The sequence below is a fragment of the Micropterus salmoides genome, unplaced genomic scaffold, assembly GCF_014851395.1.
Source record: "Micropterus salmoides isolate LMB-PRFRI ecotype aquatic unplaced genomic scaffold, ASM1485139v1 Ms_hic_scaffold_7, whole genome shotgun sequence".
In the NCBI taxonomy this organism is placed as follows: domain Eukaryota; kingdom Metazoa; phylum Chordata; class Actinopteri; order Centrarchiformes; family Centrarchidae; genus Micropterus; species Micropterus salmoides.
The window spans coordinates 33,401,139-33,419,846 of NW_024044459.1; the positions used below are offsets into that span (position 1 = coordinate 33,401,139).

The window sequence follows — 18,708 nt, forward strand, 5'->3', positions numbered from 1 at the left end:
TGATATGTGACAAGTGGACACGAGCCTGTTGACTGCATGGTCACGATGTAACTGAAAAGTAATCGTAATTTGTCTTCTCTCAACAGGCTCCTTTACCAGAGTTAAGGGGGCGGTGGGCGGGGTACACTTACTCCTTGATTCAGCAAGAAAACCTGGGACAAGACATCAGTGCTGATGCGACCTTTTTCTGCGCGTGACAAACACCAATCTGAGGACAAACAGGATAGTGGTTTGCTGGCTTGAACAGTGTGTTTTACATTCTCTCATGAGTTTATCCTGCAGCGTGTCTCTTCGTAACTCGGGCTTTAGTCAAAGCATTAGGGGGCGGCTGTGGCTCAGGACACGGAGCGCGTTGCCCGTTAATTGGAAGGTGAGCGGTTCAATCCCCGGCTCCTCCAGACTGCATGTCAAAGTGTCCTTGGGCAAGATACTGAACCCTGACAGCACCTCTACTAATGACAGTGTCTCACTTCATGTTGTTGTATTGTAAATCATAACTATAAGGTATATACTATATATATATTTACACTAAATAAACTAACCACTAAGCCAAATGGTTATCTGCTGCTGTACTTACTAATGCAATTGGAGTGCTGTGTTATTTAAATTAATTAGGAGACACATGGAAAATAAATGTTTGGCTTCATGTATGAATGGACAATTGATTTCTGAAATATGTTATACCACTATATGTATACCACTGTACAAGAGAAAATTAGCTTTGGGGGGGGGGCATGCTGCAGTTATAGATTGTGGCTTTAAATATTCCATCCTGAGTACAGGGTCGCGGGGGGGCTGGAGCCAATCCCAGCTGTAAATATTATAATATGAAAATCACTTCACATCTAAATACCAAATAAGGCTGTTTTAATCTACCGTGAATCTACCTCTTATGACATCCCACACACAGGTCCTCAGGACTGCATTTTTGCAAGGTCCATTTGGCACTGACCCTTCATAAAATTGCAGCCTGCGTCATTAAGAGGAAGCACTTAACACAGAGCACTTTGATGTAGTGGTAATGTAATTGCTAATTTAATCTAATTGTCTCTGTACATGCAGTTAGTTAATTGCAGCTGGACCATTTGCGTGATAAGCTCCACGGGGCTACAGAAAACATCAGCCATAAAAAACATAAAAGCTATTAACAGCAGTAAACAGGTTTCTATCAGCACCATTACACAATACAGTCAATAAACTGGGAAAATGCAGCATACAGAGGCTTATGATGGGCATGTAGACGGGTCTCGGATTTAAGATCTGGGCCTTTTTCATGACAAAAAAAGTAAAATATACTCACATGTAAGTGAGAAAAGCCACTAGAGCAGGATAATATTTAAAACAACAGACTCCCTGATCTGGTGTCAAGCTATCAGGCTCAATTGATTCTTTTGTTCTGCATCCTTTTATTCTGTTGGCAAGACTTCGGTTAACTTTTGCATGGCCAGACATCCAGAGAAATAAATGGGATTAGAATAAATTTAACAGGCTACTACTTGAAATGAACCTAGTGTTGTTCTTTGGAAATATTGATGCTGCAAGGAATTCCAGCCATCTGACCCGACATATCAAAGGCAAAGTCAACCTTATTGTCAATTGTACCATTTACAAGGCACGCAGAGGATTGAAATTGTGTTTCTCTCATGACTCACGTTGAATGCGAGACAACAAAGGCCCCAATAATTTACAAGTCAAACAAATAAATTACAAATAATTTACAAACTTTAGTGCGAAAAATGTCTAATATAAATAACTGTCTGCGGTGCAATAGTGAAAATATTGTTCATGCTGTTTCCACAGTACAAAGCTAAGTAGCAGCATTTTTTGTTTGTTTTGCGGTCCTTTGTAGTAAGATGGCTGGTGCTGGATATGGGTGGGTTTGGGGTTTGCAGTTTAGACTTTTGGGGCAGAGGGGAGAAGAGGGGGGAGTGTTCAGCATCCTAACAACCTGGGCACAGAGACTCTGGTACCTTCTCTTTGATGGCAAGAGACTAAAGAGGCTGTGTGTGGGGTGCTGACTGCTTAGAGGGGTGGGAGTGAGGCACCTATGATTGTTCCATTGTATTCACTATATGCACTGCAAGGTTTTCAGTTTTTCTTTAGTGCAGCTTCCAAACCACACAGTGATGCAGTTGGTCGGGATACTTTCAATGGTGCCACGATAAAAGGAGGCCATGATTGGTACTTGCTCTCTTCAGTTTGCGGAGGAAGTAGATGCGCTTTTGGGCTTTCTTTGCAACAGATGTAGCATTCATTGACCAGGAGAGGTCCTTTGTAATATGCACACCCAAAGATTAGACGCTTCTCACCTTCTCCACAATAGAACCATTGATGGACAGCAGGGGGGTGTTGAGTGTGTGTTATCCTGAAGTCAATAACAATCTCTTTTGTTTTTCCCACATAAAGAAAAGATTGTTTCCGCTGCATCATGTGGCCAGCTAATTCATCTCATTTCTGTAGTGTGTCTCATTATTGATGTTGATGAGACCCACCGTCCATACACAAAAAGTGCCAAATAGTTTTAGGGGGGGGGGGAAAGAGCTTGAGAGAGAAGTTCAGACCCTGCCTCATTTCTCACTTCCACACACCTGGCCAATCACAGCATGAAGTGGGTGTGAATGTCACATTGTTGGTTTTGGTTACAGACATTGTCAGAAACAGAAATTCTGTGGTCAAAATGGAAAATAGGGCAAAGGAGAAGGAGCCAGTGAGCAGCTAAGAACACGGAAAGAGATGGTGAAAAGTAGTGCTGAAGATATGCATACATGACAGATTTGACAGACAGGGAGGAAAACTATCCTGCAGCAACAGAAGCCCCAGGTTTGCCCAGATGAATGTAGCAGTCTCCTGGGGTCAGCCAGAGTTCATCTCCACCTTTCTCAGCTATTCTGTGTGCATGACAGCTCGGCCACAGACACAGACAACTAGGTGTGAAAATGTGCAGGGATCTACTTTTGAACATAACTGAGAGAACGATTATCTGGAGCTGTGTGCACTGAAGGACAGACTGATTCACTGGGTGTATTGATCTTTTCAAAAAGAAGACGACATAGCATTCAGCCCCTTTCAGCAACACGCACATTCAAAACTGTGTCCTGATTCTCCTGTTTTGTCTTCTACTGTGACATTTTTCAAATGATTTCATCTTGATAGAAAACTCTTTGTTGTGCTCTTGATTGTGACTGTCACTATATATCTTTTTACAAATGTGTAAGTTTTTACCAGGATCCCATTCCTGTCCAGGTCCTGTCCACCCTGTGACCTATGAGACATAATTGCTATTGTCTTTGCTGTGGATAAAGCTATGGAAGTAAATTTCAACATCAGTTTAATTATTTTACATCTGTCTGACACCCCAGATATCGTAGGTATGACTGCATTCCCATCATCCTTATTCAAGTTACAGTGGCTTGCAATTTAAAAAAAAGTAACATTGACTTTACTCATTCTGGTCAGAAACACTGAGGGATATTCACAAAATAACAAAAGAACAAGGCTCTTACTTAATGTGTCATGTGTGAAATTTTGTAACCTCTCTGGGTCACTGGGGGCATTAATTGACTGCCAATCTACCTACTTGCTTGAAGTTTCTTCACTAAATGTCATGAAAATGCATGAATTCCTCCTGTCATTTGTTCTTCTCCATATGGAGCAGAAGATAATTACTACTGTGTCATTACTGCACTGCTGGCAGAACACTGGAAATTAACTTTATATAACTCATCTCTACTTTCAAACTGTTCCATTTATTTAGTATTCTTCGCAGCTCTCAGTGTGGTGGCTTGTGATTATGCAAACTTTCGACAACTCTTTGTGGTCTCTATTTCTGTCTATTCAAAAGAACATTTTACATAATTTCACTATAAGAAATAAGCCTAAATATCTGTTCCTTTTTTATTTTATCTGTTTTTATTCAACAGGCTCCGTTTGCATGCAAGTGACATTTCGAAACCTGAACAGATCATCATCCTGCAGTGTGACTGCTGCATTCAAAATTCATTGATCATAATTATGCATTAATCCAGCAGCTCTCAGTTCTGGTACTTGAGAACACATCAAAGCTGGTTTTCTGTCCTATCAGACAACAAATACCCTGCATGTCAAATGCCAGGTGGTAGTCAGTCCCTGACAAAATGATAAGAAAACCAGAAGGGCTGTAATACTTTTTCACTTAAGATGAGAACTACCACTACAAAACCTTGGTGGTGGTGGGTAAAGTACTGAAAATCTGTACTCAAGTAAAAGTAAAACTTACAATTTCCAACCTACTCAAGTAAAAGCCCTTGGTTAATAAACTACTCAAAGTACAAGTTACTTTGTGGTTTAATATTGTAATATAGTGTGTATGAGATTTTGCAGTGATTTGGCGCCCCTACCGGTTTGGAATGTAATATACCGCTGTCGTAAATAAGGACAGCTGTACGCTTGCATTTGTTATGATTACATTACTTATGATCAAAAACTAGCAAGTTGACAAGTTTTCTAGAGAATGCACTCAGCTTTGCATGTTGATATCTCTAATTTCGCTATTTCTGTTTAAAACAATAATTTTCCTTGATAAGGTCATTTTACAATATCATGCTTGCTGCCTAGCCTACTGGTGTTGCCTGTATCTGCTGTTATCTTGATATGGACATGTAGCCAACTATTTCATATGAAAGACGCTGCATATAATTTGCCTTCTCCAATAGCTCAGGCACCCAAATGCATAGTAGATGAGTTGTAATGAAGGTATAAACTAAATGTAGCAAAGTAAAAGTAGATAACTGTATTTTTACTCGTAAAAATAAAGTCTTAATAAGAAATTAAAAGTTACCCTTCCTAAAAAGAATTGTTGTGATGAGTTACATTTTAGAATTAAATGTGTTTCATATATTGTATGACTATTTTTCACCTTGGTAAAAAAAATAGACAAGACATCAAAAAATACAGAATGTCTGAAAGTCCAGAAGCTGAATATGAAGCTAGATTTTGCAGTCAGAGGAAACAGGGACTGTTCTGCAGCCATCAAATATGCCTCCATCACATTTCTGGTCAGAACCTTCTTTACCAATCAAAGATGATAAAACCTCAAACCTGCATTAATTTATATATAAATATATCATTTTTGGCCACTTTGGAGTTCAGGATGGAAGTCATAAAAAACACTTACAAGTTCTTAATCCGTGAGTGAAACCTTCAGCAGAATAAATAAATAAATAAAAACGCTTCAGGTATTCTTGGTAAAGTTACATTAGATGGATTCATGTGCAGACCTGTGTCACAGGACTTCCTTCAAGTTCACACGGACATTTTCACAATTATCTTGGATGAAAGCCATCCACAAACTTGCTGTATCCACTTGAGATAATGAGTTGTGTGCACTCAGTTGTGTCTGGGGAATTTTACACGTCCCTGTTTTTAATTGAAATGCTCTCCACTCTGCAATCTCTGCACCCAAGGGATGTCTTTTTGCAGGATAACATCCCAAAAAGTCTCACCCGTTTCAGAGAAATGCCAGGAAATGCTTATTAAGGGTGCAGGCTAGCCAGACTGTATGTTTATATTCTCTCTCTCTCTCTTTTTTTTTTTTTAAGGTTATGGGGAGAAAGACATGAAGACACATAGCAAGTGATTTTATGGTGTACTCTGGATACAATCTGACTTCCCAGTGATGTGTTGAATCATCCTGCGCTGGCAAAACAGTTATTAAACACAGAGAAGGCCGAATATATTAAAACAGGCATGGATATAACATTTCACTCATTTAGAATGTGTCACTATCTATGCAATGTTTATTCACACCAACACTAATTTCCAGATATGAAAGCTGTGAATATCACATGGTAGCAAGTCATTTATCAAAGCTGTTGTGTGAGTGAGGAGAGCGTCAATAGAGAAATACAGAGGTAACAATTATAATGTGAACAAACAGCATAAAATAAAACGCTACTCTTATAACATTAATTTTGGTATTCTAGGGATTTGTTTTTGATCTCATGAATTAGACCTTATCTAACACGATAAGGTCAGATGCTTTCATTTCACATTGGCATTTTAAAAAGTTAAGAATCAATGATATATAGACCTTCATCAGCCAAAGAGGAAATGCAACATTGACAGGTCTCTGGCAGAGCCTACTGTGGCCTTTAATTAGCATAAATAATAAATTCATATCTTTACAAAAGCACAATCAAGCTTGCTAATCAGGACAGAGCTCCAACAACATTACATCTAGTTAAGAAGTCACTTAAAATAACTATAATAAATATATAGAGTAAATACATGTGTACTAATAAGTGTTTTTCTTTGAGTGTGAAAACCTTTGAAAGGCAAAAATTAGAGCACCATGCAAAACATACTCACAGAGTCATTGTGTGTTCAGTGACATGAAGCCTGATCCTGAAGTCTTATTCAGTTCACCTGACATTTGACTGATGTGTTGCACCTTGTACGAGCCTTCAACAGCCTATGCCATTTCTTTGGTTTTTAACTGTGCAATGTAAAATAAAGACTGGTAAACGAATAGTTTGGCATTTAGGTAAATATACTTTTTTCACTGTTTTTCTTGTCGACAGGGAGAAGACACATGTTTGTATGCTAAATATGAAGCTACAGCCAGCTGCCAGTTATTTTAGCTTAGCATAGACTCAGTAAAGACTGGAAACAGGGGCAAAAAGCCCACACCTCTAAAGCTAATTTATTAAAATGTCATATCTCTTTGTCCAGGAAGACACTACATCTAACCAAGAAATTGCCCTGCACATAACCACTTGGAAAAACCACAATGTGATGTTTTTACATTTCTATTTTTGTAGAAATTAACAAATATAATATGATATTGACTGACCCTTAGAGGGGCTGCTAGATGAACTTCTTTTGACCTTTGGACAGAGCCCAGAGCCCAGGTAGGTTCCCCACCGTTTCCAGTTTTTACTCAAAGCTAATCTAATTGGCTACTGGTGGGACCTACATATTTACCACACAGACAAGAGAATGATATTAAACAGGTGCAAATGAGAGCATTTCACCAAATGTTTAACTATTCTTTTAAGATTCGTTACCCACGGCAGGGTACACTGAGCCCTCTTTCATTAAACTCATTTTCTTTTTAACACCTGTTTTTTCAACACATTTTCCCCAGTCACTTGACATGTCATGTCACCACTGCCATGCTAGCCTCCTTCACTCCCTTCCTCCCAGGTCTTGTGTAATGATGAGTGATGTTTCAAAGTGTTGGGAACTGAAGGCTCCCTTCTCCGTTGAGAGGCTGGATATGAGCCACTCCCCATAGGCCATCACTTCATTTCATGCCTTCGTTTTCAGCCTCTCCTCCTCATACATCGTTAAAATGGAAGATGTTGATGGAGAGATAGATAGATACAGGGCCCCTTTTAACTATGCCTGTCAAAAGCTAATTCCATCCGGTTGCTGGCCTTTGTCTTTGATTTGCCTGCCGATTTGCTGGTGTGGCCAAATCAATGCGTGCTAGTGCTCTTCAAATACTTCGGCCTTGTCAGATCATTTCAAGTTTTCAGCCTGACTCTGAGACATCTAACAGAGGCAATTACGTGAACAGATTAACTAATGCTAATAATGATAAGATGAGCTTCTTCTTGTTAAACGTTACTGTATTTCCTGGTGATGAGCCTGTCCACAGAGATGCTTCTCCATATAATTCAGTTGTCCTGAGTTGCAGAAGGATGTGAAAAGCACAATTCATCTAAAATTATTTTAATTACCTTGTCAAAATGTGCTCAAATTAAGGTGGGAGTATCTGCAGTCACTCTTGAAAAGAGGTTTTTAATGAAGTTTATGATTCACATGGATAATAGGCAAGCTGACAAGGTCTGTCTAATTACTTATCCCCGTGGCCCTGAACACCAAAGCAGCAACTCTCTGAGGTATGCTGATGCTCAAGAAGCCATGTTATCTTTCCAAAGCCATTTCAGACTGAGGAGTATGCTACATATCATTTTTAAACATAAAATATGCTTTCCAAACACACAATCTGTTGAGGCGTAAATTACGGATATAGCCTGGATCAGCAGGACCTGAAGTAACAACCAGACAATAATAAAAGTCTTGCATGGAACACATAGATGAATGCAAATCATGAGCGTTTATAATGCCAGCTGACTGAATGCAAATCCTACAGTAAATTCCACAACAACACAAAACGTATGCAGAGCTGCTCCTCTTCGCCATACATCAGCAGTTAAGTCCATCAATAGCTGCAGTAATTCCTCTGAAACAATACCTTATCTGAGTCAGAACGTTTCCACCTGCATCTATTCTCACTTGTCTCTCCTCCCTGAGATGGATGCAGGCTGGAACATACAGTAATGAACCATGGAGTAAGCAAACCTGAGTCTATTAAGCCCTATGGATTGATTCAGCCACTAAATAATGCAGACATTGAAAAAGACAAATGCCCAATCGATATCCAATGCTTTTGTTACCTTTACTCTGACTGTATTGATAGAGAGCAGATGGTTCCTCCCATGTTGTGGCGGCACTGTGAGAGAATGCATCAGTTCGGTACCAGGAATGGGATTAGCAAACAGAGCAGGGTTGTAGTTAAGGCTACCTAAGGCCTGACTCAAGTATCACAGCCCTGAAATAGATAAAATCCCCACAGGAGTTACTGTATACAGGAATAATAATAAAATAATATAAAGGAAACTGTATACAGCATGTAACCAAATTATTTTATGTATGGTGCCTTGCCCACAGGTTCCTACAGCATTCCTCATTATGGCATTAATCCAATAATTGTCCGCATTAATCTCTTCCATTTGATGAAGTGTAATATCAGAATCCCTTAAGATTTGTTCTCATTTTTGGAACGACTCGGTTAGTTAGAAAGGGCTCACATATGGTCAGCGCCCACTGTAATTTGCTGCTTGATGGACATGGGCATGCTGGTGATTTTTAAACTGCCAGAATGGTTGGTGTCCACAGATGGCTGGCGCTTAATGCCGCTTCATAACGACATTCCTGCCCTTTTCAAGGTGACCACTTTCGCTATGGAGGGCTGCAGCCTGTATGACTCCAAGGTGACCGGTACAGATATTGGGTGTAAGTCAGAAATGTTCATGATATAATCTGTATGATCTGAATGTTCCTGCATGTTAAAAACATTAGACATCCCACCGAAACACACACAAACATACTTCCATCACCCAGCACAAGAGAATCCTCAGTGTGATGTGGTATGATTGGATAGAGAGAGCGCACACAGCCTTGCTGTTTCCAAAAGGAACTTATCAGGAAGTAACTTGCTCAGGGCTTATCACAGCAGCCCCCGATAACTCCTTGTTGCCTGTAGATGACTTGAAAATTCACTGTGTTAGTCCTGGGAAAAGATCAGTGTTGAGCATGGCATTGCCATCATGTTACTGCATTCTTTCAGAAAGTTGACAGTAAGCCACAACAACTACAATAACATTTACTTGCGGAATGTCATGGTCCTGTACTTGTGATTTATGGGCTAGGCTGACTGAAGTGAGAAGATTTTAACACCAAAATGCAGAGCTTTAGGATCACTATCTGTGAAAAGCAGAGCCGATGTGTATTTGATGGTGTAAGCAGTCTTGCTGAGTCCTGATTCTCAATGCAGTAAGCCTGGATTTAAACTTGATGCAAGGGGTTAATAGGAGTCCCGCTCAAAGCACCTGCAGCTTAGGTGTATGATGCATGCCTGTGATATAACAGATGGTTCAAAAGAGGGATGGAAGAAGGCATTTACACCGTGGTGGAGAAACCATATCTCAACAGGGGAGGAAGGCTGATACACCACTTATCCCCCATCAACAATGCTGTCCTTTCATCCCTTCCCAGTAGATTGAACAATACTCGACCTCATGTGACAATGCTAATGACAGTTTAGACTTGGCATCATGTGACTCCAACTACCACAATGACACAATGTTGTTCCAACAGCCAGGAGCATTAACGAACAAAGTGGTATCCATCACCTTAATAACGACCCCACATAGGTAAATAGCTAGAACACCCTGCCAGTCAGTCAGAACTGAAGAAGCCTCTTGGTTGAAAAGTGAAACTTCTTCAGGTATCTTAAACCAAGTCCTGTTGCCCTTGATCTAATCTCCCTTGTATAACTATGGCCCGGATGACTGAGAATCTTCACAGACATAAGAATGTATTAAAAGATAATGGAGCCTTGTTTCAACTTGCGTTACACTGTATTCGATTTTTTCACTCGTTCTTATCAATCTCTCCCGGCATCAGAAATTTGTAGAATAAAACACAAACGGCCTGTTTTCTTTTTGCCATCTTCATTTTGAGGAAGCACACGGCAGCTACAATTTAGCCTACAGTATAGCTTCAGAGCCTACACACAGAGCCACTATAGGTACGGCATAAGAGGTATAAATCCAGCTTAAGTCAGCCACAGTCACTGTCAACCTCCTTATCCCCTTATAAACTCCAACCCATAGATTAGAACAAAACACAGCATAAAATGAAAGTAACTCCCAAAAATGCAGACAGAACTTTTACCGTGCTTAAGAGAAACATTCAAGAGCTGTTTCACTCAAACAATCCTTTTTACAGTCTCATAATGTTTAACTGTACTATAATAGTAATAATATCCCTGTATTATGACAGGATATGTGCATGTGCAAGTCCATAATTTATCTATTACCATTTAACTTTTGCAGTCACCAATTAACCTGAATGTTTTTGGACTGTGGGAGGAAGTCGGGGGACCCGGTGGAAATCCACACAGAAATGGGGAGAACATGTAAACTGGAATAAAATGTATAGTTATACAGACATGCATACATGTAAGACCTGATACAATACAAAGCAACACATCTGGAGTGTTCTAACTCCCTTTGAATCCATTTGTATCTAGCCAGATGGCTTGTGAGGTTAATCAACCATGTTAAAGTGTCCAGGTTTCATATTTGTATCAGTGGGGCAGATGTTCTCAAAATAAACTACAGTAAAAGCAACATCTGACTGCATCTACCAACTGCTTTGAAGCAGCACCTGTTATTGTAACGCTTGAAAAAATGCTTACAGGCTCATCCTGAGTTCACAGGTTTTTTGTATTTATTTATTTTTTATCAAGCAAAGTCGCAATCTGGAAAAAATTATGGACTGTGATAGGAGAGCGGTGGGAGGCCTAAGATGCAGATAACTTTAGTATGGTTTCTTGGGTTTATTATGTGATTGACTGGTAAATGAAGCATCTTAGTCAAGGGATAATCCATCTTTTAGATCAGGGCTGTTATATAATCTACAATATTTGACCATGAATAAATATTCCTTATTACAAAATGACATACTGTATCATAATAATTTGGAAAATGTTTCCATTCCCAGTTGGAGCTGAAGCAAACTGCATAGAAGCTGAATTTAAGCAGAAGTCACCACAATATTTCAGGAAATTGAACACAGGTGCTATGAGCTGGTCCTGTCTATTCCAGTATGGTATAAGATCAACTTCAGAAACATCAGATGTATAGCTAGGTGCCATAGGTCTGCAGTTCATCTGCCAACAACAAAAACAACAGAGGGAATCATTTCTGTGTTGGTTAAGGCTTTGTCCTGTGCATACATTACAGGGGTTTTTGTAACATTTTGGTACATTGACACCAGTCAAAAGTAAACCAACCAAACTCCTTGATGTGAGTTAAAAGGTAAATAGCAGTGTTCTCATATTAGGCTCACTTTATGAGGGTAACCTCTGACCCTGAGGTGTGACAGACTATTATGTTTATTTTAGGAGAGGCCTCCGATTCGTCCATGTAGATGGCAATCAGTTTTCTAAAATTGTGACTGGTTAAGGGGCGGGACTAACAGGCAGAGCGAATTGGAGTACACCGGTGTTTTGCCGAATGTGTGCGTTTTCTGTGGCGGTAGCGACAAGCTGCAGAAGAAAGAAAAGTGTAATTTAATTAATGTACAGAGACAGTTAGTAGCCTGGCTAGTTTATAATAAGTTTGTCACACTGCTACACAGTTTTGTGTATTGTACTGTGTGTTAGAGCTAATAGTCTGCAGATAGCAACAGGTTAGCACCATCGCTAACAGCAAGCTAACGTGGTACGAGCACTGGAGCCCCTGACAGCGCTGTCTGTGACCGGCTGTTAACGTTATGCTCCGATGGAGACTGTCCTGTGGATTGCAAAACATGCGAACAGCGGGAGTCACCCGGATGATGAAACTGGGCTCAATGTTACTTCGAAGGGCAAACATCGCTGCCCAACAGGCGCTCCATTGAGCAGCACAACAAACACTGCGGGGCCACAACGAGTCGGTGGGCTGTCTGAAAAACTTCAGAGTCATCCAGAAGTTTGCCCAGAGGGAAAGCCATCATGCCGCCTTTCTCCTCAGGTGAGACCTCAGCTGGGGTGAGTGAAAGCATCGTTTATCATCCTGACTCTGCTGCTGGTCCCTGCATGGGCAAATTGTTGTGCTGGATTGTGAGGGATATTTCAAGAATAACTATCGTAGTTGTTTGTAACAAGAATAACACCAAACTTGTGAAATAGTATGTTAATAAATAATTACACAACTCTATACAGACACATATTGTATATTTCAATTTGAATTGTTTGAAAAATTAAAAGAAAAATATTTATGCTCCATGATGTCTGTAATCTTGAGTTGGCTTGTTCCCAGTAAATGTTTTGTTCCTCCCCATCAATGCACTCCTACAAATAAAAGCTGTATTTGTCTCTTAAAGGAAAATGTCAACTAGCCTATTTAAAGAACAATTAATGCCTAACAGATAACACATTAAACAGGATTTCTTTTAGGAATGTTAACTGAACTGGTTTTAGTCTACGGACGTTAGACAATTTTTACTGTGAATTACTTTGGTTTCTTATTTTAGTCTATTATTCCTTAGCTCATATGTGTATGTAGTATTCAACTAGTCTATATACTGCATAATAGAATTCCTGAAATTCAGTTATGGCTTTTGGTTTAGTGTGCCACCCCAGGATTTTTAATGGCCCCATCTGGCCACCCCTAGGAAAATCTTCTGGGGGTGCCACTGATCGAGGATATCAATAGGATATTCTTGGGAAGTGTAAGTCAATCAAAAGAATCTAAAACTTTGTGAATCATGTCTGTGTGTTCAAATTTGACTGTACAACTGAGAGACATAGTGAGGTTTTTGTTGCAAGTTATGGCAATAATTGGGCACTAAGAGTTTTTAAAGTACCCTAACTGCTGCTGCTCCAGCTGCTTACCGTGTTGGTGGTTTTGGTTTTCTATGAAATATTTAATACAAAAAACTTTAAATCAATCTAATCTAAACCCAAAGTAATACATGTACTGAACTGTTGTACTGTAAACTGTCATCACACTGCCATATCTCTGCATGGGATGCAGACGGGACCAAGTGAAGTGTAATTATGTCCCACTCCTCTATAGCTGCTGGTGCTGCTAGACTTTAATTAGCTCCATTCTCCTCACTACAGAAAGATTATGACCAGATGCCCCGAGGCCAAACCCAGGTGGTTATGGAGATGAAACTTCAAAGAAAAAAATTAGAATGGTTTCGATGTTCATTACTTCTGAACGGAGTTCCTGGTGAGTTTAATGAATGTCACTGAGACAAGCTGGCCACCCCATGAGATCACACTTGAGTTTCTTAGATTTGGGAGTGACTGATTTATTGGACTGTTATAAAGACAAGACATATTTCATAAAGCAGCTTGGATAGTTTTCTGATGGCAAACTGAACACATTTTTTAGGCAGAGAGGAGGTTGCCATCATGTTGGCTGGCAAAACATCGAAAGAATGACTGGATGTTGTGATTTTAGTTTCTAAGTAGTGATCTGTACTTAATTGTTTAAGCTGAACTGTGTTTGGGACTGCAGGCCTCTATTAAAAAACTAATTAACATGTGGTTTCAACTTTTTCGAGTTCCCCATTTACCAAGTCTGCACTGGCACACACTGCTTGCATAAAGCTTTCCCCTTCTCCTGCATCAACCAGCAATCAAAATTGAAATAAGCTGCCTTAAACAGATAAAAACGGACCTTTAAAAGAAAAAAAACTTATGTAAAACGCCTCCTGTGTAGACACGCCTTTAGTGGCAATTTTTTCGTTATATATTTATTTAAAGGGGCATTATGTAGTTTCCAGCGGCCACTAGCGGTGCGGTTTTAAAATTGCTACCAGGTGTGTGCTCGTACGCGTGCTCGCTTGAACTCATGAGCGAGTAGAATCCGAAACACAACCACTTTCATACAGAAATCCTGCAGGCTGTGGCTTTTCACTCAGACATGTTCAGGTTCTGTTACTTCAACATTCCCATCTCAGAGGCAGATCGACACCGGCGCCGTACCTTTGATTCAGCGCAGCGAGACACCGGCATATTGGCACAATAACGTTACTCCCGAAAAAAGGCAAAATAAGAGCAGCTATAGACAGGTAGGGAGCCAGCTTCACACAACATGGTGGAAACTCAGTTAAACTCCCACTGCAACGTTACAGTAATATTTTTATCAGCTTGATGTTGAACTAATCCATGCTCGTTACATGATAAAGTTACAGTGACTGCATTGATTTAGCTGACGTGCTACAGCGTTAGCTCGCCTGGTGCTTTCAGTCTTTGCTATCTGTGAATCTGTCACTGGAGGCTCAGCAATTTCAGCACAGCTACATGTACTGGATGATAATGAAACGGTTAGTGAGCTGGACTGAATATTATAACGAGATTGTGTCACACTTTATAACAGTTAGACCGCAGTAGGTAAATTTACTGTAGTGTTAGTGGATGGCTCTTCCACTGGGTTGTATATTATGTGGGTCATGTTAGTTACAGCGACTGAGAGGTGGAGAAGCTGTGTATCGGTAAAAGGCAATAAATCTAAATTGAACGTTTTGAAGCAAACACCAGCAGGTCAGGGTTAATGTAGCGTTAGCTGGCTGCTTGTGGTTGCATTACAATAGGATGACATCACATAGACCATTATAGTTGTTTTGTATCCTTATGTTGAGCCTGTGTTTTGCTGTGAGCCGGTTGTTTTGTGGTGTTAGTGGACTGCATCTCGTTAGCTGCCGTGTGGTCGCTGTAGTCTGAGAGAGGCTCGGGAGCACGCACAGGGCTGAATCCGACCCGGAGACCTCACATTAAAAGCAGAATAGTGGCTGATGCGAGCAACGGAGAAAACAGGCGTGTGCTTCATTTCTGAGTGAGTTTTGAGCCCATTGACAATAAGGCAATGAAAATTAGATTTATTAAAGTCAAAAACTTACATATAGCCCGTTTAAGTACTTTAATTTTGTCATATTAATTTCTGCTACTGTCATGATTCAACATACAAGTGAGTTAGAAGATTTTTTGTGATTTACTGGAAAAAAAATACACATGTAGAATAAACAAAATTATCAAAGTGAGTAAAGTAAAACACTATTATTTCATAAGTTATGAGCTTTATGTACCTTCATACCTTTCTTTACTTCCACTAAATACCATTGTTAGCGTGCCCTGTACACTTGTGGCCTATAAGGAAAAAAACCTTCACTGATATATTTAAAGCCCAGGCCATGTACATGAACTAAGTCAAGGATGTGATTTTGCATTGATCACAGTTTCCCAAACCTGTCTCGATACACTGCGATGATGTTTTAATACAATCTGTCTTTATTTAATTTTTTAACAATATTTTTGAGGATTAATTGTTCACTTAAATGTGGTATGACGTTTCAGAGGCTAGGAAAAATGATTACTTTATAATGAAAAATATAGTATAAACAATGGCCCCTGACAACTTCTATACAAATATAAAAGGTATCATAGTGTGAAAAAATTTGAAAAAAGTGGACCCCAAATGTTAAGGTTTAGTCACCAAATCACTGATTCATATTTAACACTATGTTGACTGTCATTCCCTTATCTTAATTTATACGAGCTGTTAGCTTTGCAGAAGTTGTGAGAGTAATTAAACTATATGTAGAAAAAATTCACTACACATCAGCTTTTTGTGGAACTAGCTGGAGCATATGAGGAGCAGCTGCAGGGATGACCCTTGATTGATTTGATGTAGTAGTATACTTGCTGACAGAGTTACCACAGCATAATACTTGTGCCCACAGGAACTTTGAAATGAAAAGCAATGTCCTGGTCTCCTGAGATGCACTATCAGCAAAGACTCAGCAATGCAGGAGGGGTGGGAGACGCATTACAAGATAAACTCATATCGACACTCCTGGCAGAAATCGTCATTTCTATCCCCAAACATTTTTCTCTGTTTGCAAACGGAGCCTCGTGGCTGGCAGGATGTTCTGTTCAGACAGGCCATTTCCAGTTATTTTAAAAGGTGAGGATATCAAATTCCTACTTAGCTAATAGATGTGGCACAAGGGACAAATGTGTTATGAGAGTAAGAAGCATCAGTTGCAGATCAAGTAAAAAATATATCCAATTGATTCTAGTTAATTTTACAAGGTTTGTATAATGTATTAGTGGTGTGGCTATAGATTATGTAGCCTATATATCGCTCGCTACATCATGCTGGGAGCATCTTTTAGATATCCATTTTCTTTGTCTCTGCAGTTTTACCGTCTCTCTGTTCATTTCTTTTCATTCACAGGCTCTACCCTGTAAATTATTACACCTGAACAAACAGAAAACTTCAGTGGGATCTATGATTTATTTTCCTTTCCCTTGGTTTTATTTCATTCTCTTCCTCATGGAAACAACACCGCACGCAGTGCTTTGTACTCTATCATCAGCCCTGTACATGCCAGTCTCCTTTCTGCTTACAAAGAGGCCAGTTCTTTGGATCCTGGAAGCCGTTTTACCCAAAGCTAGACACAGAATCTGGAACGCACAATAAATTATAAATACGCCATAACCTTTCGGTGTGAACCCTGCCTTTCATCAGCCCCCTGTAGTCAGATGGTCCTGGGCAGGCTCAGCCATTGTGAGTTGCCCTGGCTAATTGTTATACATGTTCTTGTCAATCAAGCCTATCCCAAATGGCAACTCCTCAGCCGGCGCTACAGTGAGCTGCCTGAGCTGTAGTAGCCTTAGAGCAGTAATTGCTGTCCACTCGCCAGAAGCCCATCTCCATTCCATTAGCGGCTGTACAATATGAATGGTTGAAGCTGGTTGTTGACTGCAGACCTATTCAAGCTTGTACATGTGATGAATAGCCCCTTTTCTGTGGCATGTGTTTCACTTCCACATGGACAGGGCAAACAGGAGGAGAGGTAATTACATTTGTGATGGCATTGTGTTCGCAGGCAGAGAGGAATACTTCACTTGCATCAAAAAGCAACAGTAAATATTCACAGAGACTGTGAGTGAGGAGCTTCTGTGTGTGAGAGAACTAAAAGAACATCACTGTTACACTATGTCACATAATTCAACAGGGTTGTGCTAACTTTATTTAGCTGCTGTAGCTGAAGTGATCTCCCCCATGAACCTCGTCTAACTCAGGAGCATGGTTTGTTGGGTACATATAAGCAGCTCTACTAAATGACAAACCACTGTGTAACCTTGGGGGAGGCCGTTGGCAGTTGCCACATAATACATAATGCTAAGATATCACTCTATGATAAGTGCAAAACAACTATCAGGTAAAGACATAAAAAGATGATTGTGTCATTATTGTCAATGGCAAAAAACATGCTATTGACGTATGGGGAAAAGCTACTCTGTGGAATAATGAGAGGCTCTGAAATTGTCACCAACAATTGTAAATGTCTCTGGCTTCAATAAAGCACTGCCGCAATCTGTAAACCAAGATCTATTCTCTGGTCTCAGTGCTTTTTCAAAGGCGTCCGACACTTCAGAGGTGTTGTTGAAGCCATCTCGAGATTTTGAAATGGATGTGGGGATGACGTTAAACGAGGGAGTGGGATCTTTCAAGCATTTCTCATTCCAATAAGCTCAAGGAGTGCGTTTAGATTCAGAATGGTTCCACTTGGCTGGAGAGAAACATTTTCTGAATTTAAACGCTAACCAATTCTTCAGCAGGCCCTTCGCTCACATGAAGCGTTAAATTCAACTCAAAGCAGCAGCAAAAGAGATTTACATTTTCCGTATACAGGTTTTAGAGCCTTTGGTTTGGCTGAAGATTTGCATTAAGGGGATTTTTTTCTCCTGCACTTCCATCTAAGAAACTTTGCAAAGTTTAATCATGGCTTCTGTTGACGCCCCTGGGTTTTGCATCTTAAGCTGTAGCCCTCTGGCTGGGAAACATAAGAAAACTTCATCATAAGCTGTTCTAAAGTCTGAATATAGATTTCACAAATCATTTCCGACCAGGACTGTACATCTAAATATTACCCCCTCAAATATTGGATTTGTAATTGTGGCTTTTTGTGTGGCCTTCCTGGTGTACATCTGCACACTAAAACTCCTCCAGATTTGAAGGGATGGCTCATTAAAAACAACTTTTCTTACAGCAATTCTGTGAGGAATTTCATCTTCTGCTTAACAAAGTGGCTTTTAACTCAGTTTAAAAAAGAATAAAGTCTATATTTCAAGTTATTTATCAGAGTCTCCTTCCAGTGTGAATCCATTCCAACAGCAGCATCAGTAATAATGTATGGTCCTTACCCGCATGCCGAGCTCGATGTTCTCGCCTCCATAGACCTCCATGCCAGGATCCAGCAGACCAATGTCACCAAAGTATTCCCGATCAACCACAAAGGAGCAGCCAATCATAGCTGGAGTTCTGGATGAGCACAGAGAGACAGCATCTATTGAATTATTATTATCTAACC

General features: G+C 40.0%; 1 protein-coding gene across 1 annotated transcript in view; it reads right to left on the reverse strand.

Annotated features, from left to right (window-relative positions):
* Positions 1 to 18,708, reverse strand: part of galnt9 (polypeptide N-acetylgalactosaminyltransferase 9) — a 109,767-nt gene that overhangs the window by 22,371 nt on the left and 68,688 nt on the right. The window contains 1 exon segment of the mRNA XM_038704785.1: positions 18,542 to 18,659. Coding sequence (XP_038560713.1) covers positions 18,542 to 18,659 — 118 coding nt within the window.